Source organism: Falco punctatus, assembly GCF_963210335.1.
Source record: "Falco punctatus genome assembly, chromosome: 4".
In the NCBI taxonomy this organism is placed as follows: domain Eukaryota; kingdom Metazoa; phylum Chordata; class Aves; order Falconiformes; family Falconidae; genus Falco; species Falco punctatus.
Window position 1 is genome coordinate 104738718 of NC_137583.1, and position 23720 is coordinate 104762437.

At 40.2% G+C, this 23720-nt stretch overlaps 1 protein-coding gene across 13 annotated transcripts in view; it reads left to right on the forward strand.

Moving 5' to 3' along the window:
- Positions 1-23720, forward strand: part of THRB (thyroid hormone receptor beta) — a 181541-nt gene that overhangs the window by 122905 nt on the left and 34916 nt on the right. For 11 of the 13 annotated variants that reach the window (XM_080385057.1, XM_080385050.1, XM_080385061.1 and 8 more), the window contains one exon: positions 6889-6953. In XM_080385057.1, the coding sequence (XP_080241183.1) occupies positions 6947-6953 (7 nt within the window). In that variant the 5' untranslated portion in view covers positions 6889-6946. Of the gene's footprint in view, positions 1-6888; positions 6954-19666; positions 20068-23720 lie in introns of those variants that run through there. The other 2 variants (XM_080385048.1, XM_080385055.1) reach the window with 1 other exon arrangement.

A 23720-nucleotide genomic window follows, 5' to 3' on the forward strand; every position in this document is an offset into this window, starting at 1 on the left:
CTTGTTCAGCTGGATATTTATGCAAGTAGGTAGAGATCTTTCTGAACTAAGGTCTAAATCTGTAACAGTATAGACATAACTTACACAGATCAGCTTCTCTTCGGCAAATCTGGCTAGCTTGCACTGTACCACTTCATGTTAACAAAGTCCCCCACAGGGAATAAAGCACTGGTTATCAAAATAGTTGCTAAACAAGGCTGCTTCCAATTCTGTGCTCCTCTCATGCCCTCCTGTGTACACATGTAGTAGGCCAAAGCAAAGTGCTAGGGAGCTGATGTTTCTGCAAGGGGATGAAGTAAAGCAAAGAGAAGGCTACGGTCCACGATGCTGACCGAGTTTTAATCCAAATATAAGAAGACTTCTTAGAGCCCTTACATCTTAGGGCCAGTTGACAGCTCCGCACCGTGATAATAAGTGATTTGAGATACTCTGTAAGTGAGATAACATTACTCATTTCTGTAAGTCCAGGACTAGAGAACTGTTAGTACTCAGTTTTCTGCTTGATGCTTAGGTGTTTTAAAGGTAATGTTGCAGTCTTCCCCCGTGCACTTTCGATGATACCGATGAGACTACCTTTCTAGTGTGTCCAAGCTGCTGGGAAATGGACAGAAATGCTGACACTCTTTTTGGCTATGTCAAAATAGATTATTATGTTTTCCATTAGCTTATAAACAGATATATTTACCCAAATACAGTAAGACATTAAGTTTTGATGAATTCATAAAACCAACTTTTATCTTGCTTTTATTTTGCATTATTTAATTTTGTGGTCCTCTGTCTATTTTTTCTAGATTCATTCAAAACAACAGCTTTATCATTCAGCCTGTCCTGCAAGCCGTATGCCAGAACTGAAGTCCCACCAGTGGGGGACTATAGGAGGAATGACTTTGTCCATCTAAATTAACTTTGCTCATCCTGCAGTTCTGGTTATTGAAACACAAAAGCTTTCAAAAAACCCTGTAAAGCAGTGAGGTTACCGTTATTATTTATCAGGCTTATTGTCTGCATGTAATAATTTTCTGGCTTTCATGCTGTAAAAAAGCTACTGACGCCTGCACAGAGACAAGGACATACCATATTATGGTCTGTCTGACGCAGAGCATCCATAATCTTGACTTGTTAGTGCTCAGCCATTTTTAGAGCATTTAAGAAGCAAGTTTAAATAGGAAATTCTGAGCCTAAAAGGTAAACCCAGTACTCTGTTCTAAAGAGCACATTGAGTCTGTGTGAGGAGGAAAGAATAAGGTTACACAGAACTACTGGATATTCATGTTAGAAAGCTTAGTAGCTCCTTGCCTTTTTGATCGAGTGTTTCAAGATAGATTGCAAGTGTTTATACAGATAGTGCACTGTGGTTTTGATTTTATGCCTTACTGCATGTTTTTGTGTCCTTGTGAGTTGAACTAGACGAGTAATAAAAAGCATGAGTCGAAGTCCACTTCTGAGCTTGTGCCTACAAGGGAGTTCTCATGGGGGCTTTTTGTTAAGCATGTCTAGAAAACTAGATAGGTTGTCATTTCTCATACAAGGCACAGTTGTTCAGTGTGTTTTACAAGGGAGAGAATACTGCTTGCTCATTATATAGGTACCATGTACCATAAGGCATAGTCTAGTACATTTTTCACTGAGTATGTATTAATTCAGAATCTTCTGTATAACTCTGCTCTAAAGCGCTAATTTTGCCTTGCTATTAAATATTGAAATGTTAAATATTGAAACAAATCTGAAAGTTCAGTTAGGCATCAATACAGCCTAAAGGCTACCTTGTCATTTTTCCTCATGTAGAGTTGCTTCTTTGATTTTTCACTAAAGATGAAGTTAAAAGCGGGAGCAACTTTCATGGGAGGGAGTTTGCAGAAAATGTTTAGATGACACATCCCGTAATTCATCACTCCCAAGCCAAAACAGCCCCCAAGAAAAACAAAAGTGCCATAACTTGTGCCAGGGCAGAGTGTGAGGGGCTGATGTCCTGGGGCACTGGGTCTGACCGCTGGAGCTCTGCCCTGTGCCCCGTTACAAACCCTGTGTGCTCTGCTATCCTGCTCCTCACCCTCGCCTGCTCCTCGCTGCATCCCAGGACCTGGGCCCGCTCCTACCCACCCCCGGGGTCTGCCAGCAGCCCTCCCCTCCTCTGGGCACAAGGCTCCTCTCCCTGGAGGCAACCCAGCTCCCAGCGAGCCAGGAAGGGCGAGCGTTGTGTAAGTGTTGTGTAAGAGTGCCGGGGATAAGCCAGACATCGGGTCCTTCAGGTGGGGTTACAGGAGGGACTCAGGTGGAAGATCCGGGTCTCCCGTAGCCCTCCCTCTGGCTTTTGAAAGGGGATGTCAAGGGACAGGCTGGTGAGGGGCAAGGAGCTGGGCGGCTCATCGGTGCTTCTGAAAGGTGCGAAATCCCCTTCCCTGCCTGTTGCTGCCTTCAGAAGAGGTGGGAAGCAGCAGCGCTGGTTCCCCCAAGCTGTGCCGGGGCTTACCGGGCAGCCTGCAGTTCACCCTGCGGGCAGGGATCGGGATTCAAATGGCAAATTGCTGTGCCCCCCTGCCTGGGGCAGACTGGCAGCTGCCATTAAACCTGCAGCAACAGGGTAAGGTCAGAAACATCCTCACCCCCAGAGCAGCGCAACCCTTTATATAGCCATCGGTCATCCAGTGCGTTTGTATGGAGGAGGAGGCGCTTGGTGAGAGTGGGAGAATGCTTAACCACACTCATTAATGTTAGTTGGTTAATTGCCTTTCATTATGGGAGAAGAAGTTTTGCACTAATTGGTGGTACAGCTTGACAGCATTTCTAGATTGGAGACCAAAGCCTGAGAATTAATTCCAAATAGCACCTTTTCAGGCCAGAGGAGATGAAGATCCCAAAGATGTATTTTTTTTTTTATTTGGGGCAAAATAGGGATATTCTTTTCCTGATGCAGGGCTGTAGATCTGAAATGTAACTTGGTATCAGAATGGAATCAACATTTTGCTACTTTTATTTGAGGTATCTGATACAAATGTGAGCACTACCTTGTTAAAGAAAAGCAAGAAAAAAAAGTAGGATTGAACTCCGGTGATGGAGAAAGATCACACTACCTGCTCTGCGGCCTCGGCTCTCTTGTGGGGAGATCATGTAGGATGTGAGATAGCAACCTCTGAAGTTAGTGCTGTGCGCTCAGGGCTTGTGACTCACAGCCATGAGACCTTGGGTAGCTTTGTGGGCAAAGAGTGCTTGACACACAAAAAATAATCTAATGAAGCCTGCTCCCTGTGATGTTAGCAAAGCTTACCCATAAAAATTGTGTCACTTCTGGCAAGAAAGAAACTTACTCTGCAATGTCCATGAAGACTCCCAGACATTATTGGCCTGATGTGGTGGAGCCTCGCCTGTGACTCACCCGCGGTCTTCCCATTTGTGCCTGTTCACGTTGTAGACTCTGAAGAAGAACCTGATTTCCTCCAACATCTTCCACATCTGTGCCTTCAAGAGAAATTTGCTGTAATTAATGTAGACACCAGTTACTCTGCTTGCTCATTTAAAGTAGCAACCGTGCTGGGCTTTCAGAAGATGGTCAAGGTTTTGAGTGCCAGAACAGATAAATAGTTCTGTACCTCCACAGTGTTTCTGTCCATGCGCATCATTCCTTAGAAGGAAAAAGCAGAAAATTACTTCTGGCATATAAAGTGCGGGATAAAGGCCATCCTCTTAGAAAACATTTAACATTATTAAAATCACCGTCAGGTACAAAGCAGGTGTTACAAATGAGCTCGTTTAGTGTGGTTCTTTTGGCGGTTGCTAAATCTGCCTGGTGGAGGTGCTAGGTAGGTGGGATGCTGTGCATTCACAGCACCACCAAGACCTGCTCCGAGAAACTTAATGTCTGGGAGGGTGCGAGGAGAAGAGGATGTACTCTCTCCATTTTAAACTGTGGGACACAGGAGGACTGTGCCAAAGCCAGATACGTTAGTGTAATCCTTTAAACAAAAGACTATCTTTTCCTGCAGTCATTTCATAATTAGTTTTTTTACACAAGTGACAGCTGCCTTCGTGCCAAGTCCTGCTCTCATCAGGGAAAATGGCAAAACTCCCAGGATAGCTAGAATATTTTTTTTATACATAATTCATTGAATAACTTTGTATTTCTCCTCCCCCCACCCCTTTTTTTAATAGATCAGTGCAAAACCAGTAATTTTAGGGTTAGTAACTAATTATTTACAGGATGAGCAGCATTTTTATTTAAAATGCTCAATTGTTTACTGCAAAAGCACTTGTGTGTCACTGAGTCACCAAACCACAATGAAATTCTGGGAAATGGCTCATTGTTGAGGTTCACGGGGTCCCATGACATGGGGGGTGTGTGTGTATGTGTGTGTGTGTGTGTGTGTGTGTGTGTGTGTGTGTGTGTCAGAGTCTGATTCTAATTGGGAGGCCCGATCTAAATTTGTATCCTCTTTAATCTTCTGATTGACAGACTGTGAAGGATTTTGAAGTTCCACAAGATGTCAGCAGCAAAAGAAAGATCTTGTGTTGTTGCCTCTGGTCGTGTTGTTTGTACATGGCAAATACCAAGCGGAGTATTTGCTTTTCCCTGAAGAGTTTAAGGAGATACTGTCTTTTCTGAGAAAAGCCCAGGCAGTCTCGAGTGGTTTCCTTGGGAGAAAAGACAAAGAGATAAAAATACGTTGTAACATGAGTGCTGGAGGATATTTTACCAGTCCCTGCTGTAAAACTTTTGGTAGGTTTTACCATGTGCTTGCTTTACAAATACAGTCAACATTATGGGTTGAGGTTCCCTCCCCCCCGACCCGCCTTTTTTTTTCTCTTGGGTTTGCTTTGTTTGTTTGTTTGTGGGTGTTGTTTTTCTTTGTGGAGTGTTGGTGTTATTTTGTTGAATCCTGAAGCAATTTGAATCTTGGAGGAGCAATTAATTTAGTTTGAAGATTTCCCAGATATGCCCGGCTAATGTAATGAGGCATAAAGCGATGAAAAAGACAGGGAGCACATTACGGAGGAGATAATAGAGCTGTTAATTGAGAAGGTCGGGGTTTGGGTGGGAAGCGCCCGCCGCAGCGCTGCGGTGCCCCGCCGCTGCGGGCTCCCCCGCTCCCCTCCGGGCTGCTCCGGCGCTGCCGCCAGGGGGCGCCACCGCACCGCATCGCACCGCACTGCGCGGCGGCGGGGCCGGCCGGGGCGGGCGGGGCCGGGGGCCGTGCGTGAGAAAAGCCGCGCAGCGGGGCAGCACCGCGCCCGCGGGCCGCTCCGGTTCTCCGCTGCGGCCCCTGGGATGGGGGAAGGCCCTGGCTCCCGCCCCGTCTGGAGTAGCGGGACGCCGAGGGGCACCTGGGGCGAGGGGCCGGGGCGGTGCGGGGGCCGCAGGGCGCGGCGGGGCACCCGGCCGCCATCTTGTGGAGCCTGCGGAGGGGCCGAGCTGCCGGCAGCCTTCGGCCCGGGCGGGGGCTGATGGGCTGAGGTGGAACTGCGAGGCAGCGTCCCAGATGCATTAATTACACGGTACATGCGATTGCTGCAGTTCACCTGCTTTCTCATTCTAGCGTTGTAGTCTGTGACTAAACAGAGCAGATGTCCTTTCAGCCTGCTGTTCGTGGAGGGTGTTTACTTCAAGGACAAGGAAGGGAAGCGCTCCCCGTGTGAGGGGAAATACTGACAGGGCTGTGGTGCCGCATGGATGGCGAAAGATAAAGATCAAAAGGTTGTTAACGTGTACCAAAGGACAGTTTCTTAACGTAAAATGTCGATCAGGGCGATCGAAGAGAGGTTCTGCTTCCCCTGTGCAATGTCACTTGCGTGCAGACGTTAGAAGATACGCGTTTCCTGACAATCAAGCGAGCGTGACTGATCCCAGGCTAGTTTTCCACTGGCATTAGTGGGGTCAGTTGTAGGCCCGGGATTTCTTATTTAAAAATTCTAATGAGATCTTGTCTCTATTCTGGAGTAATGCCTTTAGGATTGTCTCCACTCGGATTGGATTGTTGACGCTTAAACCAGGGAGCGAGCTGGGATCATCCAGCGGCACACTGTGTTGTGGGCTGGGGTGGCTGAAGGAGGGAGTGCTGCCTGCGATGCCTCTGTTTGAAAAACATGGCTAGTATGAGTACGGATACTGCAGGGAAGTACGATGCCGTGACTGGTATCGGTGACTTTCTGTCCTGACACAAAATTAATGTGCAGGCCTTCAGACTTTGCTGCCAGACAGGAAAGGAGTGTGTATGTATGGACATACGAATGGGGGAGGCAATCTAAATACTAATACCATGACTTCAGGATGCCAAATACAGTTCCTTACAGCTGCAATTATCTCCTTAATAAAATCAAAGATGCCATTGTTCAGAAGTAATAAGCACATATGAATTACTTTTCTGCCAAATGAGTAAAATTACTATTTACATCTCAAAACTTGTAGAAGTTGATAGACTTCAGGTTTTCAAATGATTGAGGAAGAATCAGTGTACCTGTAGACAGCGAATTTCTAATTTCTTTGAGTCCTCTATTCTTACTGATATACCAATGGGAGTATATCATTAGAAACTCTAAAATAAAAAAATCAGCTCCTAAAGTTACTCTTTGGACCTAAAGGAACTTCTGCAAAAAAAGTGAGGCAAAATGTTCCATGAAGTTTCTTTTCTACGTCAGTAGCCACCAGCTTTTTGACCTTACTTCCAAATCCCTGTTACCCACAGCTCTTCCAGTCCACCAGGTTTTGGACCTGACTTGCACTTATCGCCTCATGCAGTTAAGCAAGGTGCATTGAATTTAATTTGTTAAGCCATCAAATGTGGACCATGGTATTCAAGATCCAAAATGTTCCATCCTGTTTAAATGTTAATAGTATTCTGCAGATTTGCATTTATGGATGTATTACATGAGATTTTTTTTTCCTTTTTTTTTTGGCAGGTGACATTGGTGACGGAAGAAGAATGAGAATGATTACATATCCATAACTCCCAGCAGTATGTCAGGTAATTGTATTTCGTAAAAGCATCTATGCAGTATTTCTTGCTTTGCTGGAGTTATTATTATTAAATGTTTACTGCAAAATACTGCTCTAACAAATTCTGAATGCATTGGTGCTGGGAATTTAAATTTTTCCTCTACCCAGAGCATGGAGATGTGAGGCACATAGTAATCTTCCCAACATTTTTCTGCTGAAACTCTTCTTGGTTTTCCTTCAGAAACAAAGTTGTGTTTTGTTTCTAACGCACATTCCAACTTCAGCTTTTTGGCTGAAACTGGCAGTACAGTGACAGTTTCTGCTGAGTACCTTGGCCTAAGTTATTTTGTAACGTGGACATATCCCCTGAAGTTCAAAGTGAGACAGTCAAACTCATTTTACATAGATTACCAAATACTCTTCAGACATAATAATTGACTAGGTCTGCAGGTGGGCTGAAGACACAGAGTTGAAATGACCATTAACCATTTTAAGTCTGCTTAACCATCTTAACGCTGCCAGCTGCAAAGCATTTGAAGGCTGTACATAAACTGTGTCAAACCCCCTATATATTCTAATCCCAGAACAAAGTGTCTAAAAAGATGTACTTACTAGAAAGCCAGAAAATTTCAGACTTCCAGAATTTTTTTTAGTATTCATCAAATTGCTTAAGAAAAGAAAATATTCTGCTGATACTGTTTGTCAATGTATATTTCAAGAGCCAAATGCCATAAATGGGACTTCAAAAGCCTGTTTGTAAAATACAGCGTGTGCTATATAGGGAAAATTGTGACAAACAAGACTGATTCCTGGTGTTACGCTCATGGGATAGTTTATTTTTACTGACTGGGCAGATCAAATATCCTTTCCTTTTCCCCTGCAAGGCTCCCATCCTTTTGTATTGGCCCGCAAGGGGTAACAGTTGCATTCACCAGCAAAGCTGGTCTTTTAAGTTTAGGGTCCTAGATATGAGGTAGAAAGTAAAACTCATGGGGAGGAACGGAGTATAATTTAAATGCATGCTTTCAGAGTAAAATGTATTATTTGATAATAGGTAAAGATCTGTCACCTGACTTCTGTTGTTACGGTTTCTTTGCTGTCCATTGAAGCTGAGGTTAGGCACAAGGTGAATGTAAGATGGAGGCAGAGGGCACTGAGGATTTTCATGGAATGAGGTGAAATACCTGACCCTTGGTTGGTGTGTTGGGCTCTGAATTAGCATCACTGCCACATGAGGGTTGGGAAGGAGTTAGTAGCCTTAGGCTGCACTGGCAGGGCCACTAGAGTGTTTTTGCATTGTTCTGCAGGCATTCTAATTTCATTTAGCAAATACCTGGTTTGGAAGAATTCAGAGCATTGACATGTAACTCAGTCCCTCCAGCTCTCTGCTGTGCTCTCTTCTGTCTCATGTTAAATTTCGTTCTTTGACCTTTTGCTACAGGGCTTGATTTTGCTGTGGTTTTGGAGGGAGCAATTAGTAGCTTGTGCTATGAGATGGCAAGAGATGGGGAAGGAAATGCAGTACAGGCACTTTATCCCCACCTTACCTGTTTGGAGTGTAGCTTCCTATGGAGGAGAGTTTTAAGGAGGATTCCCTTTAGCAATCTAACCAGACCTGTCTCCCTGGACTTCCCTCTGGCAGGGAAGCTCTGCTAAGCTTGGTGAAACACAAAGCCTAATTGGGAGGACCTACATTTTCTGCATTATTTTTTTTTTCAAACAAATGGGCAGAACAAGTGTGTGCAAAGAAAATAATTGCCAGATGAAAAAAAAGGTTCAGTGCAGAAGATGACTGTTGGTACAGCTGTAGATGCCCAGCACTTCTCATTATGAGCAGTTCATATTTTCTGTTTCTCATTATTGGAATGAAATTCCCTACATGAGTGTGAATGTGAAAAGAAGCATGGATGAAATAAAAATCTTTCAAACTCTATAAAAATGGCATAAATGCCACAATCCAGAGCCAGACAGGACTCCTTTCTTAATGAATGGAAATGAAAGGTTAGATTCTGTTACTGAGTCATTGGAATATGAGAGCAGAATCTAATCCAAAACCAAACCAGTTGCCTAAAATAATAGGCTGTAGTATTCTGATTTTTTGATAATTTCTCTGCCCAAATGTTACATTTTTGCTGCAGGAAGAATTTTCCTCCTCTAGGTACTGCCCAAAAGCCTCCAGTTTGTGCATCTAGAGGAACTTTTCTGACAGAAGACTGTAGAATTTGGCCTACATTTTGCAACTGCCATAGGAAAAATATTTTGAATATTTTGACATCTCAGTTTTAAAAACAAGTACTGGTGTGGCAGTTGTGCTGTAATTGTATGTGCTTACACTCTTAATAGAGAATGCAAGTTTTTCAAAATTATTTTGGGAACTTCAAAGTTGTGGGTAACATGGAAGGATTTCAGAAGTGTAGAAGCCCTTGCTTAAAAGCAAATAAAATGAAAAATAAAAAGCAAAAGGAATGCACCAGGTACAATCTTTGCATGCAAAAAGGTAAACTGAGAGACAAATGTTGAGTTAATGAGGTCCAAACTACACTTCCTTTTTCTTAGAATGCAGTCAAAATAGAGTTCACACAGCAATACAAGTGGAGTTAATGAACACCTAATATTGGGTACTTGATGACGTTAGAAGCTGACATGTGAAAAGCTGGACCTACAGGTTTTGTAAACAGTGTGTTTGTCAGTGTACTTTTGCAACTTTACCAGTTCTAAGTGTCACAACTTGCTTAACCAGTTTTATGTACATGTAACTGGGATGATAACCAAACACTGAGAGAAAAGGATACTTCTGGACAGAGAAAGCTGGACATACCTCTTGCAGTTGAGTACTGAGTATATGCATTCTGTGCTCATAACTGAAGCTTAGTACATCGCTAAAATAAATAGTTTTCAGATGAGTGATCACACACATAAATGTAACAAAGCAAATCTGAAAGTTTACCTTTCCTGTTTTGAAACCTTATTTTTTTAAACACTCGTCTTTTATGATAAATGCTGCAGCAGATCTGATGCTTTTTAAGAACAACATTAAAAATGCATTTAGGAAATACAAGTAAAATACGTTTGGGGGTTGTTTTAAGTAGAAGTAAGTGGAAAATGACTGATTGGCCATTCCCCCCATCGTTCAGCAGCGGTTTTACAGTTGACGCCAGCAATTAACTGTCCACAGAGTAATACTGGGGAAAAAAATCATAAGCATTTTAAAAATTAGTACCATCTCAGCAATAACTACAAGTTTTGCCATACATTTACAATAAAATAGAAAAATTAAGAAGTTGGAAAGTATTATTTTCTCATTGAGAAGAGATAGTACTTTCAAATAAGTAAGTATCTAACATAGTTCATTAAAAATTTCTGGCTGTTTAAAAACTGTAGTGAGGCTTCTGGCTTTAGCACCACTATTCACTGGCAATAATCTATCACTGAATTCTTCTTTCTGTACATTTTCTCCCAAAATTCAGGAGAAGCCCTGAGAAAGACCTTTATCTTACTTCATTTACCAGAGTGAGAACTGAAGAAGGAATTCACGAATGGGTTCTAAAAACCAGAAAGTAGTATTTGTCAAGTACAGTAAATCTCATTAATTTCACCTTTGTGGCAGATGAAGACTGAATGTAAATAATGTAATAACGGTGTCAGTGAACTCTGCAGCAGCTCTTTCACTGAATTCAGGAAGGGCAGGATTTTACTCTGCTTTAACTTGGAGTTTCACAATTGACTCAGACTTTGTGCTTCTACTCTCCAATATTCACATGGTTCTATTTGATAATGACTGTAAAGTTAGATAAAGGTAGGAATTATAATAAAATTAAGTGCTTACATTAGGGAATATAATTTAAATGTCATAAATGCATATTTTCAGTAAGTAGCATTTAATATGCAGCATTTCTTGTAACAGGTCACTCCTTTGGAGAATAAAATTAATCCTTCTTTGTGCAACAAATCCATTTGAAACCCAGTGTCTCCAAGGGTGTTGCATGTACTTTACAAGAACTGAGAAAAGTAATAGGATAGGAAAGGTACCACCTTTTCTTCATTAGTCTTTTTCACTGTAACACTCATTACCCTGTAAACTTGCCATTAATTCAATTGGAAAATAGTTTGTTGTGTAGCATCTGTTGAGAAATTATTTCTCCTGAATTTCTATAATGATTTTCCTAGGATAATTTAATTTGACATACAGCACTGTCTGCCACTTCTTGTCTGCCAGACCATGATAAAATCCAACTGACTCAAGTGTATTATTTCTTGTAAGTACTGGACACTTTAGAAGGACAGTAAATACTTTAATATAAGGTTTTGTTACGCCAGGATTCAGCAGCTTTGTAATGAGCTTTTGGGGATTTTCAAAAGGTTAACAAGATTTATATTGTGGGATGTTTTTGCATGAAGCTATGAATCACTCCATGATGGCTCTTATTACTTAGAAGCGTATTTTTGAATATGCAGTTAAAAATATCACACTTGGTAAGTTCTAGGTTACAGACATTCTGGTTTAATTTTAACTTTTTTGTTTTAAACTTTAATGTTTTTAAAAGTGCTTTCAAAAATACAAAAATTTCAAAAGGCAAGTAGTCTGTATAACATTTTGTAATGTTCCAATTTTTTATGCAATTCTTTAGTAATGTGATGGGGGTTTCTTTCCCATCACGAGGGGGGGAAAGGCACTCTAAAGAGGGGGGGGGTTTCTTTAAGAGAAACATGTTCATATGTCTGTGTTTCTAAAGGTGTTTAAGTTTGGTATTTACAACTCAATGGATACCTGCTACGTTTTCCAGATAAGATACACATGTGTTTCAGAAAATTTGGATCTAGTTTTCACAAAGAACAGAGAAAAAAAACCATGTATTTTTCTAGCTTTGCAACATCTGCTAGCCATTTTCTTAAGTATGTTTCATTATGTTAGTGCTGATGTTTTTTTCCTTTTAATAGTCCATCAGTATACTTAGTCCCTTTCTAAAGTAATTGTATTTAAACTAGAGGTGCTTCTTTTTGATGATCTTCTTTCTGAAATCTATTTCTGATGGGAGCAGACTGTTGTGTTTGAAGTTTTCAGTATCATTCTTGGACTGTAACACTGTGTTTCACTGATGCCATCAGTTAGGAGTACATAGTGCTGTCAATATAAAACATACTTGTTGATTTCACAGGCAGAAACTTTTTAAAGTATTTAATTAAAAAACCCAAAATGTCCTTATGCTTTTTTCTAAGTCTTCTCCATTAGCTTATAAAATAAAACACTTCCCTTTGTTGTGCTTGCCACAGGAGTTGCAGCTTGCCGTTTTATGGCCTTCATAAGCCTGACCACAGACTGCTGTTCAGTTTTTCTGATGATTGCATGTCAGAGCAATGAACTTACAGTACTTGTCCTTGATATACAGTCCTATAGGTAGAGAGGACTGTAATTATTTTGTGCCAAATATAAAGCTGCCAATGAAATGTAGGAAAGTTACTGTCCAATCAGGCATTTTCCAGTTATTTCCATATAAACAAAGTACCTTTTACATTCCCTAAATGCATTTCTGATGATGTTCTTTAAAAGCATCAGATTTGCTGCAGTGCTTATCATAAAGGAAGGTAAATGTTTAAGGAAATGCTTAAAGGTTGCCAAACATGAAGGCCAGGCTTTTAGATCTGCTTTGTTATGTATGTGATCACATGTCGAAAACTGTTCAGACCTGCACCAAGCTTCAGCTTATTTCAAGTTTTGAAGAATTCTCTCCTCACATCTCAGTTTTTCTTTCTGAAGAAGTCTTTGACTGCATTATTTGGGCAAGTATTGTTTTTTGTCTTTCACAAATAACATATTTGTCAAGACTGATAGTTCTAGTACCTCTTTTTTTACCTGACCATTGCTCAAACCTCAGTTCTTGAACAGGAGGTGTTATTTCAAGACACTGGGTATCTCTTAAGCAATTCTAGAATTAAAATAGCTTGAACTGTTTCATCACCTTGAGAAAAAAAAAAAAGCTTCAATTATGTGCACATATCCCCAGGATTTGCTATTAGTAAACAGTGTCCAAATAGACTGTCCATTCCTCAGTGGGGAAGGGTGGAAGGTCTAATGTGGGCTTGAGGAGAGACCATGTGAAGTTGATTTGAAATCTCATGGCAAGAGCAGTACTCAGAATTGGGATTTTACAAAATGGTGGTAGTGATTTGTAGAAGTGATTTGAGTGATTTCCCAAATGGCTTCATTGTAATTTACGCATGTCTAAAGATCTGTTTTATGGTATTTTGATCCGTAATCTGGAAATGTTGTTTTGGCTTCTCCTATTTTAGTAGGTTCCCAGGCATAAATCACCTAACACGATATGGAGAGAGTAAAAATCCATTAACATTCCCGTATTCACACAAGCAATAGTCTGCAAAATGAGTCTGGGACAGGTGGATTGCTGTCAGTTGGGCATCAAATTGATATTGTTTAAAAAAGAGGGAGGTGGTTCTACACGAGAGACAGACAGATTCTGAAACTCCTTGCCAAAGGGTGTTGTGACTGCAAGAAGCGTATGCAAGAGGAGACTGGGCTTCACTTCAACGAGAGATCCCTTGGGTATTATTGCAGTTTAGGTAGGCTCCAGGGACTCGGGCAATCCCTTGGGCTGACAAGTAGCTAACGATTGGGAGGCTATTGGTGGGAACTCTCATGTGCTTGCTTTGTTCTTACTGTTGCCTGGGTATCTGTTTATGGCTCCTGTTGGAGAACAGTAACCAGGTGAGCCATGTGGTTTAAACAGAGCTGCCATGCTCAGGTGAACCTTGTTCTCAGGAAAACCCCCTCCCCCATGTTGTACAGAGCTATGAGAGGGTCAAATGTATTTAGCATCTGTGTGGCTGTATTTGTTAACATCACCTTTCGAGTTCCGTTGGGTATCCCAGCATCTTCCTGCTTTTTCCGATATAGCTTTGGTCACTCATTTCTTTCAGTATTTTTGTTGCATCTGTAGCTGTCAGAAGATCCCATGTTTGAGTACACAGCTCTTATTCATTCCTTTAAGGAGGGGGTTTCAGATAGCTCTGTACATACCAAAACCCTGAACCATTTGCTTCTCTGTGCTCAGAACCTGCCTCTGGTTAACTTACAGATGAGCTGTCACATTCTTCTGGATATTCTTTTCCTCTGATTATTTTTTTCTTATGTTTAGTAATTTGAGCATAATGTCAAGCCCAGGTTCTTGATGAGATAAGTATATGTCTAGTATTACTTTAATAGTTAATAGAAATTCAGTGTGGTTTAAAAAAGTGATTACACTGGTTCATGCTGAAGACCTCATTAAGGTATCTGTCAGCAAGAGCAAGGATAAAGCTATTACACTGTATATTACAAGTTTCTTAATGTTACCTTTTCTTACACATTAAAAACTCTTAACAAAGTTTATTGCAAGATCTGCACACTCTTATGATGATGTAATCTTTGTTTGAAAGATTGAAAATATTGAAATCTAATTTATAGTGGAAGCCATATTCTAAAATGTACTATTTAAATATTTTATAATACTGCCACTGCTAAAGTGAGTAACAGTACAAAAGTCCTGGCTCTGTTTACTTCCACAAGCATACTCATACACACGTTTCTGAAATACTGGAAACCAGCTAGTAGTTTCAGTAAGACATCACTGGTTCCAGAGTCCCTTTCTCTCATTGTAACGTTTTTTCTTATAGTCAGTCATTTTTACATTTTAAAATTTAGGAAAGAAATCACATGTTTTCAAAGGTTTTATTTAGCACATTTTATGAAGGCAGGGTTTGCATATTTGTAAGGAAGAATCTGGCTAGTCTGTATTAGCTGTGTTCCACCCTTCTGCTGATTCAAGGATCACACATACCTAGTTTAAAGGTTGAGACACTCAGTTGTGAATGTTTCCCTGTTTGATAAGGAAGAGTAAGGAGAAAATGCTACAGTGTTATTTGGGAGAAAAGGGGAGGAAGGGAGAGGAGAAAGGAGAGGAGAAAAGGGGAGGAAGGGAGAGGAGAAGCAAAATAATGGAAAGAAAATAAAATGCTGTGAAGAGACTTCAACAATAATGAGAATAAACTAAACCTTAGCCTTGTCTGGCAGAGATAATTTTATTATTCCCAGCACAAACGTACATGAAAATTTCACATGCTTTTACTTACAGTTACTTTGCGTGCTTTAAAATGTTTGTACAAAACATGAGTCGAGTTTTAATTTTGCTGGGGAGATGTCCTTTAATTGTAGCTTACTTGCTTTTTTCCTTAAGTCATTAAGTAAAAATCATCTAGTGATATTGGATGGGGTCCACACAAAACTAGGCTGCTTGATCAACCTACTATGCACCCCTCAGTCTTAATCCTGATTACATTTGCCTTAGTTGATCTCTCTGAAGCCAGCCCACTTCAATGTCCTCAGATGCTTGCATACTTCAATGTTTAAAAAAAAAAAAAAACACAACAAAAAAAACCAACAAAACCCACACAACAAACCAGGAGTAAAGTGCTGTTGCCCTTGCTGCTCTGTTTTCAGTAAACTCGAGGAGGCAAAACTTTACGTAAGAATCACTTTTGTCAATTTTTTGTTTTACAATCAAGTAACTTTAATGACAGTTCAGAGACTGCTAACGTATTTACCTACTGGTACTATTTTGATTAGCTGCAAGCTGAAATTCTTACAGACTGTGAGCAGTTTTGGAATGCAAAGTAACTCTTTGTTGTGAGAGGAAGAATCTTTGTAACTCTAAAAACAGCAATAATCTGGCATCCCAGAACCTGTTGATTTACCGTTTGCCTCAAAACTGGTAGCCTGTTGCTGAGGGTGAAAAAGAAAGGTTTGCAACTCCCCAAAATGTGTGAGCAATGTAGCCTCTGAGGAGCGGGGACTGCCTGTGTGGTCACACAGCAGCTTTCATCGCCAATGGATCTAGCTGTCGGCTGGAGCTACTGCAGTATGGAGCAGTAGTGGTATTACTGGGAATACAAATGCCAGCCTTGAGTGTAACAGGGAAGATCCTGAGCTGGGAAGAACAGGTGTAGCTGTCAGGGCACAGCAGGGAGGATGTAATGTGCTGCCTCTAGGGTTGTTGTGGTGGGCACAGGGAACAGGCACACTTTTCGGTGTGCTTTTTGGTCCTGTGCTGGGCACTGTGAGTTTTTATCAAAGTTCAGGATAGATGCACAGCTCATTCCAGCAAGAATGCTGTCCTCCTGGCTGGCTGGCTGCCACCTCCATATTTCTGGAAGAAACAAGTTAATGGCTCCCTTCTCTTGAGAAGTACTAAAGAAGGGAGAGGCTTTTTGTATCTCTTCCTTTACCACTGTTGGCAGATACTAGTAGAGAGGTAAGAAAAAGCACGTATAACAGAGATGAAAACAAGTTAATTGTTCCATTTTTTTATAGTCTTTTATATAGTGACATTCAGATAACACTAAATATCTGAGAACAGGCCAACCTTTAAGTCATCCATTAGGAGTCCTGGCCTGCAATAAACAATTTCTGAGAGATGCTCCTCACCTGTCCTTTTAGTTTAGCTCAACGAGCATTTCATCTCCTAAAATTTTCTGCTCCCATAAAACAGACTTACCTGTAAAGTCAGTCTGATGGGAACTTGAGAAAGTCTTTTGAACTGTTGACTGCTCAGATGCCAGTTATTGCTACAAAGTGCTGCTTTTATATCTCTCAGATTATTTGATGATTCCTTTACTTACATTGACAACAAGAGCTCTAGGCCCTTCTTATTAGTCCCTCTTTACCCTGAAAATAGGGCCTGTGGTTTCAGTCGTGATTCATCCCAGCAGGCTGCACTGCTTTCTGCCTTGATTATAGCCATTTTAACAGTAGCTGGAGGGAGAGAGAGACACGCTTCTCTTACATTTAGGGAGCTCAGACAAAACTACATTATCATCTTTTATCAAGAGTTTGGGGTTGACAAAACCAAGAGCAGATGCAGGAGATTTAAACTGCATTCTCTGTTGGGGGTGGCGGCAAGTTTTTGAGAAATTCAGGCAAGATATGTTAAAACAAAAGGAGTAGAATAAATAATGTATTCCTGTAGTGAAACTGTAATTTAATGGTTTAATAAGCTGAATGGTAATTTAGAACATACATTATCTGCTGCATCACAGTATAGGAAGTATAAGAAAAGGAGACAAATCTTCCTTCAGCAAAATTTGAATGTTGGATGTCCCTGATGACTAAAGGGAATTTGTGAAATAAAGTGGAAGCTTGTAAAATTAAATAAATAATGGCTATCATAAGAGTCAAAATAGTGAGACAGATTTCAGAGGGAACTGAAAGGAAAAGAGGATAAGGCTGCTTGAGGTTGGGTTAGTGTTTGCAGACTCTTGCCTGGGCAAATTCCAAATGATGGAAGCTATAATAGAATTGGTTTCTGCTTTGAAAATACAGAAATTGGAGAATGTGTTTTATTTTTTAAAGTTAAAGAGGGTTTTAGAGTTCCTTGCTAAAGTTAAAAATCTGTAAGCCTTGTGTGACATGCTTTCTGAATCCTTGGGGAACAAAAGTTTTACCATTGCAGTGAGTCTATGTTTTTTAATTAAAATCAAAGGTAAAGCAAATCCTCATAGGCTAAAAGACAGCAAAGATGACCTTTAATATCAAAGATAAATTTGAGAAGAAAATAGAAGTTTTTGCCTAACAAGATTGAACAGCCTGGATTATGAATCATTGATCTCATTTCCAGGACTAATAACAAGACCTGAGTAACTGAGGATATAACTGACTTCTTTAAACAAGGTCGAGAATTGTGTGGCATCAGTGGTCTGCTCAAGAAATTGACAGAGCAGTATCTATTTATGAATGAATTATAGGAGTGCCTGTATTTGTTATATATATATACATTGCACATGCCCAACTCTCAGGTTTATCTAAAGATGCAATATTATCCATGCAGGGCGATAACTAGAACGTGAAGGAAGACAAGGAAGAGAAGAGTAGCCTTATACTGAAGGGTGCATTATCTGAGATTATACAAAGCCTAGTGGAAGGGTGAGTTGTAGTGCACAGTTCCTCTCTGTGCCAAGAAGAGTAAAGCAGCCAAGTCTGGTTCAGATCATACAGGGAAGTTCTGCGCAGCCCACGGAGGGACCCCAGAGGGTCTTACCAGAACAATCCAGCCTCTCCATCTGAGCTTAAATTTATTATGAAGTCTATAAGATATGGCAGTGTTCAAATTATGAAAAAAAGTTTTATATTCTGTTCTTTCAATTTTTTTAAATTGCCTAGTATTTTCTGGGTTACTTTCACTACTCTATTTTAAATCTGATTATCCTCCTACAAGTGATATTCTCTTTCCATATTACCTGCATTTAGAGTTACCTTTTAATTTTACTAAGAAAATCAAATCTGAACTAAGAGCAGGTCTATAAAGCCAGAAGTAAGTCGGTAAGTGCAAATTCTGTAGTTAACTTACCTGCCCTATGCATTGAAGTCTGTGATGCCAGATAATTTCTCATACAAATTCATGTTATTGATGCTCAACTGAGATACAGGGAGTAGGAGGAATGGACTTTTAACTTCAAATATCAGGTGAGCTTACTCCCAGCAGGAAAAAAGTTAGGCATTTACATTTAAAATTAAGTAAGATATTGAGGAAAGCTATATAAACTACCAGGGATTAACACAGGATAACAGTATTTAATATTAACCATAATTAGGCCTTCTGAATATGTCCTATATTAGCAACATTCCACTTAGAAGAAGTCTTAAGACAAAACTTTCAGAAACAGCAATAGTATGTATTCAGCTCTGGTAACTGAAATCCAAAGTTATTTTTTATGGTTTTTTTTTTTATCAGGAAATTACTGACCTAGTGTGCATGTATTTACTAATATGTATATGAATTACTTTAGTGAAATGTATGTAAAATTAACTCTTAGGTCCATTAAAACAGCAGAACCGTACCTTACTATGAGTAAACCCACAGTGGATATCAGTCAGCAAATATCTGGATTTTGCTATTTTCTATTTGCAAGTTAAAAAGCTATTTTGTGTTTGAATTTTGATACATATGATATAAAATAAAATAATTTCTTTGAATGTGGAATACCTATAATCTCTAATGTGTCATTTTTACAGCATTTCATTTTGCTACCCAAAAATAGAAAACAGGCTGTATTTAGTTTTACAGATTTATTAACTAATGGTATCTCAGTTTCTTCTATATCAAAGAATAAATAAATTTGCTTAATCATTATGACTAATCAGATCAAATCATGCCACTTTAGTACTGTTCATTATCTACACTGGACCCAAATGTCCATACTCCTGTGATAAAATCAGTGTTTCCAATTCTCTACAGTGACCACAAGTAGAGGAAGGCAGTAGGTAGCAAAGACGGAACTGCTAAGCATGCCCACATAAGAATGTCACACTTAGGTAACAGAGTGTCCCTCAGGTCAGCCTACGATAAGAGCAAAGTCAAACAAGGCTGAATCCTTGATGTTTTGTGTTTTAAGTATCTGAAAATTGTTCACGACCAGCCTCGACCTACAAGACCTCAAATGATCATATGAGCAAGGCAATAAATTGGTGGTAACTTGCCCTGAGGCCCATGTTGTAGTTGTGATGTTGTGAAAGTTACATCTAGTGTTAGCCTGTCCACGTAGGTCTGCCTAATTGTTCAGGCTTCACAGACAGGAAAATTTTATATTTACTTGTACCGAAGTGGAACTATGGTGGCTGAATGGGCATGGCTGAAAGGCTCCGCATCGTATCAGTGCGGTCAAGTGGATATGCACGGGAATGCCACGGCGTCAGTGCGGTCAAGTGGATATGCACGGGAATGCCACGGCGTCAGGAGAGCTGGGGAACCGCTTGCTTTCCAAAACTCCACACCTGAGCAAGATTTTGGCAATGCCAACAGTTTGTAGCTCTGCAGTATTTGCCAAACATCCAGGACGTGGCCTCCTGTCATGGGACAGACTGATTCACCTTCCTGACAGAAGTCAGAAATGGAACGTAGTGGGCATAGCGGAAAACCATTTGTGTAGGAAAAGGCACTCCAAAAATTATGATATCCAGAGGAATGGACAGCAGCTTCCACAATGTCTACATGCTTCAACTTGGACTAGCACAATTTTACAGCCAGGCCATACAAAAGCAAACTTTCAAGTTATGTCAAGTGCCCAGGAATACCAAAAAGAAGAAAAAAAATGTAAAGGTAACTGGCATTATTATGCAGAGCACAGAAAACGCTGCATTAAAAACAAAAAAAACCAAACCCACCAGGTTGTTATATCTTTGTTTACGGTCAGGGGTTTGGCCATTGGTAAAAGCATTATTATGTGGGGGGTGTTTTCTTGTTATCAATTTTTAAATTTTTAATTATTTTTATTTTCAGTGGGGATAATTGTAGTTTTTAGTATTTCTTATAATTCAATTTTATAGCTTTGTTAAGAGTCCTGACGACAATGTAATGAGTACTTACTGGGGTCTTCTGTGTGATACCTAATACAAAACAGTATCTATTCCTTTAGCCTTCTAAAAATGTATTTGTCTCTCTCTTTATGGTCTTGATAAGCTCATCAAAAATCTTTTCTGAACCCGGCCATTTTAAATTAAGCATATCCTTGATACATTAAAAATACAAAGGCAAACAAAGCATTCTTTTACTACTTCCATGGTGTTCGTCTCTCACCTGTGACTGTGGTGTTTGCCTTTTCTTCTTTCTTATTAAACCATCCCCAGAGCCTCAGTAAGTGCACATACAGAACTCACATAAATGGAATTTCATGTTAGGAATATTCTTTGCCTCGGTAGTCAGGAGATTTAACCATTTTCTTTCAGGTAGCGTTTTTTTGTTCACATCAGCGCAGCATTGAAGGAATTCCTTTTAAGAATCACAGTAGCTTAGGTATTAGCACAAATTTAGTGCTTAAGTTATTTTTATTCCTTTTTAAACTGTGGTAAATAGTTCTTTGTTGTTCTTCACCTAAAAAATAATTACTGCATATTGGGAGGGAGGGATTACAAGTTGTTTTCTTTTACTTAAGTCTTGCGTCACTCCAGGAAGAAAGATTACAGTGTCAGGCAGGATATCACCTCATGAAAAAGTTAAACTGGTCTAAGTACCTGATTTCTTTAGATTTAGTTGCTCTTTACCTCAGAATGCCTCTTTGCTAACAGATGTCAGGTGTTGATCGCTTTAACGTCTTACTAAGGGCTGTCAGGAGGCTGCCAAACCCAGACAGTCCCAGCCAAGAGTCTGTTAATTGTGTTGTGTCAAGCTAAATTAGCTAGCTTTCTGCTCGGTTTTATTTTTGAACAAATGGAACTTTTTACCTTGAAGTTTTCATGAGGAGTTGGAGTAGGGAATGACTCAGAAATGTTTTAAGTATTGGTGGTTACTTTCTCAAGAAATAAGCTGTGTAATTAACTGATGTTTGCTAACAGGGTCTTCCAATTATGATATATGGGGAGACTTAACAAATTGGGTTGTCTGCGTCACAGGTCTATAATGTCTCTGGGCAAATATTTGCTCAGAGACCATCTTAAAAGTTGTTGAACGCTGTTCAAGAATTTTGTTAGCCAGGCTGTTGGCAAACCTCTCGAGGAGCAAATGCTTTCTGACAACACCATGTGCTACGTACATGTGTCATGAAAAGTGCAAGGAGCTAGTGCAAGAAAAAGCCAGCCCAAACCCTTGAAGGGTCCTGATGGTGAAAGAGCAAGATCCATTCTCTTTTAACCAGATGTATTCAAGGTGTCAAATATTTTTGGGGATAACTGGATTCATAGTGAATCTGAACATTTAAATATAAACTATGACGTTCTTTGTTACCCAAACAGACTAATGAGTCTGAAGTGTTTCAATAAAAGACACATCACACTGGCATTTTATGAGTCACATACAAATTTAGTGGCGTGTCATAACTGAGGTACGGCAGGTTTTGTAAGAGAAGCGGTTTTAGAGAAAGAACTAACTTAATACCTGTTGAGAAAAGAGGTGTGCTATTGTGTAAGTAAGATTTTCTTCAGGTTTAAAGCAGGGACAGCTAGCTGGAAGCTTGCTGCGTCTGTTGCAAACCCAAAGAAATTATTTTATGCCAGAAGGCTTTAGCTCTTTTTCTCTCAACTGTATCACTTGCTATAATAAATATAGTGTAGACAAAATTACAATTTTTAATGTCTTTGATTCCAGTGAGACATGCTCCAGGAATTGTCAAATGTTGTTGTAACTTTACAGCGCTAGCATTCTGTAATACTACATACTTCATGATTTAGTCACAAGTAGAGTTTTAAAAATAAGGTAAATACTATATAGTGTTAACATTCTGTTCTTGTAAATACTTGGAATTATTTTGGAGTCTGATTTTTGAGGTTTTCTTAGTTTAATCTGTAAGTTTGCATAGTTATATTTTTGGGGGACTGTTTTGAGCCTCTGATCAAAGTACATAAAGTGAATGTATAAGGTAGTGTAAATACATACCTTAGAGAGAGGTGGTAGCTCATCTTGTGGGCACAGAGATAGATGTATTTGACAAATGCTGTGTGTTGCAAAAAACATGTTAGTACTTCTGATCAAAAGCTGTTACAGTTTTCAGTGCATTTTCTGTATGATAGGGGATCGGGACTGTCTGGGATGTGTTCCACGTTATCTAGTGGGAGCCCTGAAAGCGCAGATTTGTGTTTTCCTTGAAGAGCCGTGATCTGGGTTTTTTTCCCCCATGACCTTCATCAGAGGTGGCTGAGAGAATGCAGGCAACAAGAAAATCTTATAAGTAGGAAATGTTACAGTTATTTTGTAATGTGAAAATACGTATTACAAAACTAGGGGCTGATAACACAAGGTACATAACTGATAAGAGTTTAGAAAGGCGTGTTTAATCCTTGCAACTACATGTTCAAATGTGCAAAACTTTTTGACCAAAATACTGGGTTTTTATTCATCTGTATCCACAAAGCGTGCACACAACCAACATAAGATCCTTCCATTTGGTCCTTTAGAAGCGGCACTCTGCCCTGACTAATTGGAATGTTCTGCAAAACCTCCCACGTACTGACACTGCCGAATCCTTTAGAAGCGGCGCACAGGGGCCCTAACTGCGGCATTGAGGTACCCAGGACTCTAGACCAGGGGTGCACGCTCTGGTAACAGGAGAACGTGACTCTTGCAGGTAATACGCCACCTGCACATTCATGCTGATAGCAGAGGTACGCAACCGAGTAGATTGTGCTGAACGACCCTTCTTTTTGTGTCAGGGGTGGCAGTTGGTTGGGGTGTGCTGTTGGGAGGATCATCCACAGGAATCCTGTCTTGCCTTAACATTTCTGCGGGTTCGTTTTGGGGGTTTTTCTAACTGGGTTAAGTCACAAGAGGAGCGCAGCTTTAGTGGGGTGTTTGATTATTCATAATCAAAAGTTTTAGTCAGAATTTTTAAAATGGGACTCGGTGAAGAGCTGCGTGGTCTAGCGTAAAGTAGTCTGTCTCTCCTGCAGACACCTCCTTTCAGGCATTCTCAGCCTGACTTCTGCCCACCCCATGTAACATCACTGACCGCACTACACTTACTTCTGATTTACATCAGGGTGAGTATTTCAAAACCTTTGGGACATTCAAGACTCATGTTCAGCAAGTAATTCCTGCCTTTTTTAATACAGTGAACTGACACCTTGGACTGTGGAGGGTTCAAACTTTGGATCCTCTTCTGCCGCAGTATTAAAGTTTCTGTTTTATCACTGCCCTGTTTCCTTGTACTGGAGGTTTTACTCTGCTAGCGATTAGTTTCCATGTGTTCACATAATCAGATGTGAACTAATAAAATTCCAAGTGTGATACTATATTGCTGAAGGCAATGAAAGCTCAACATGATA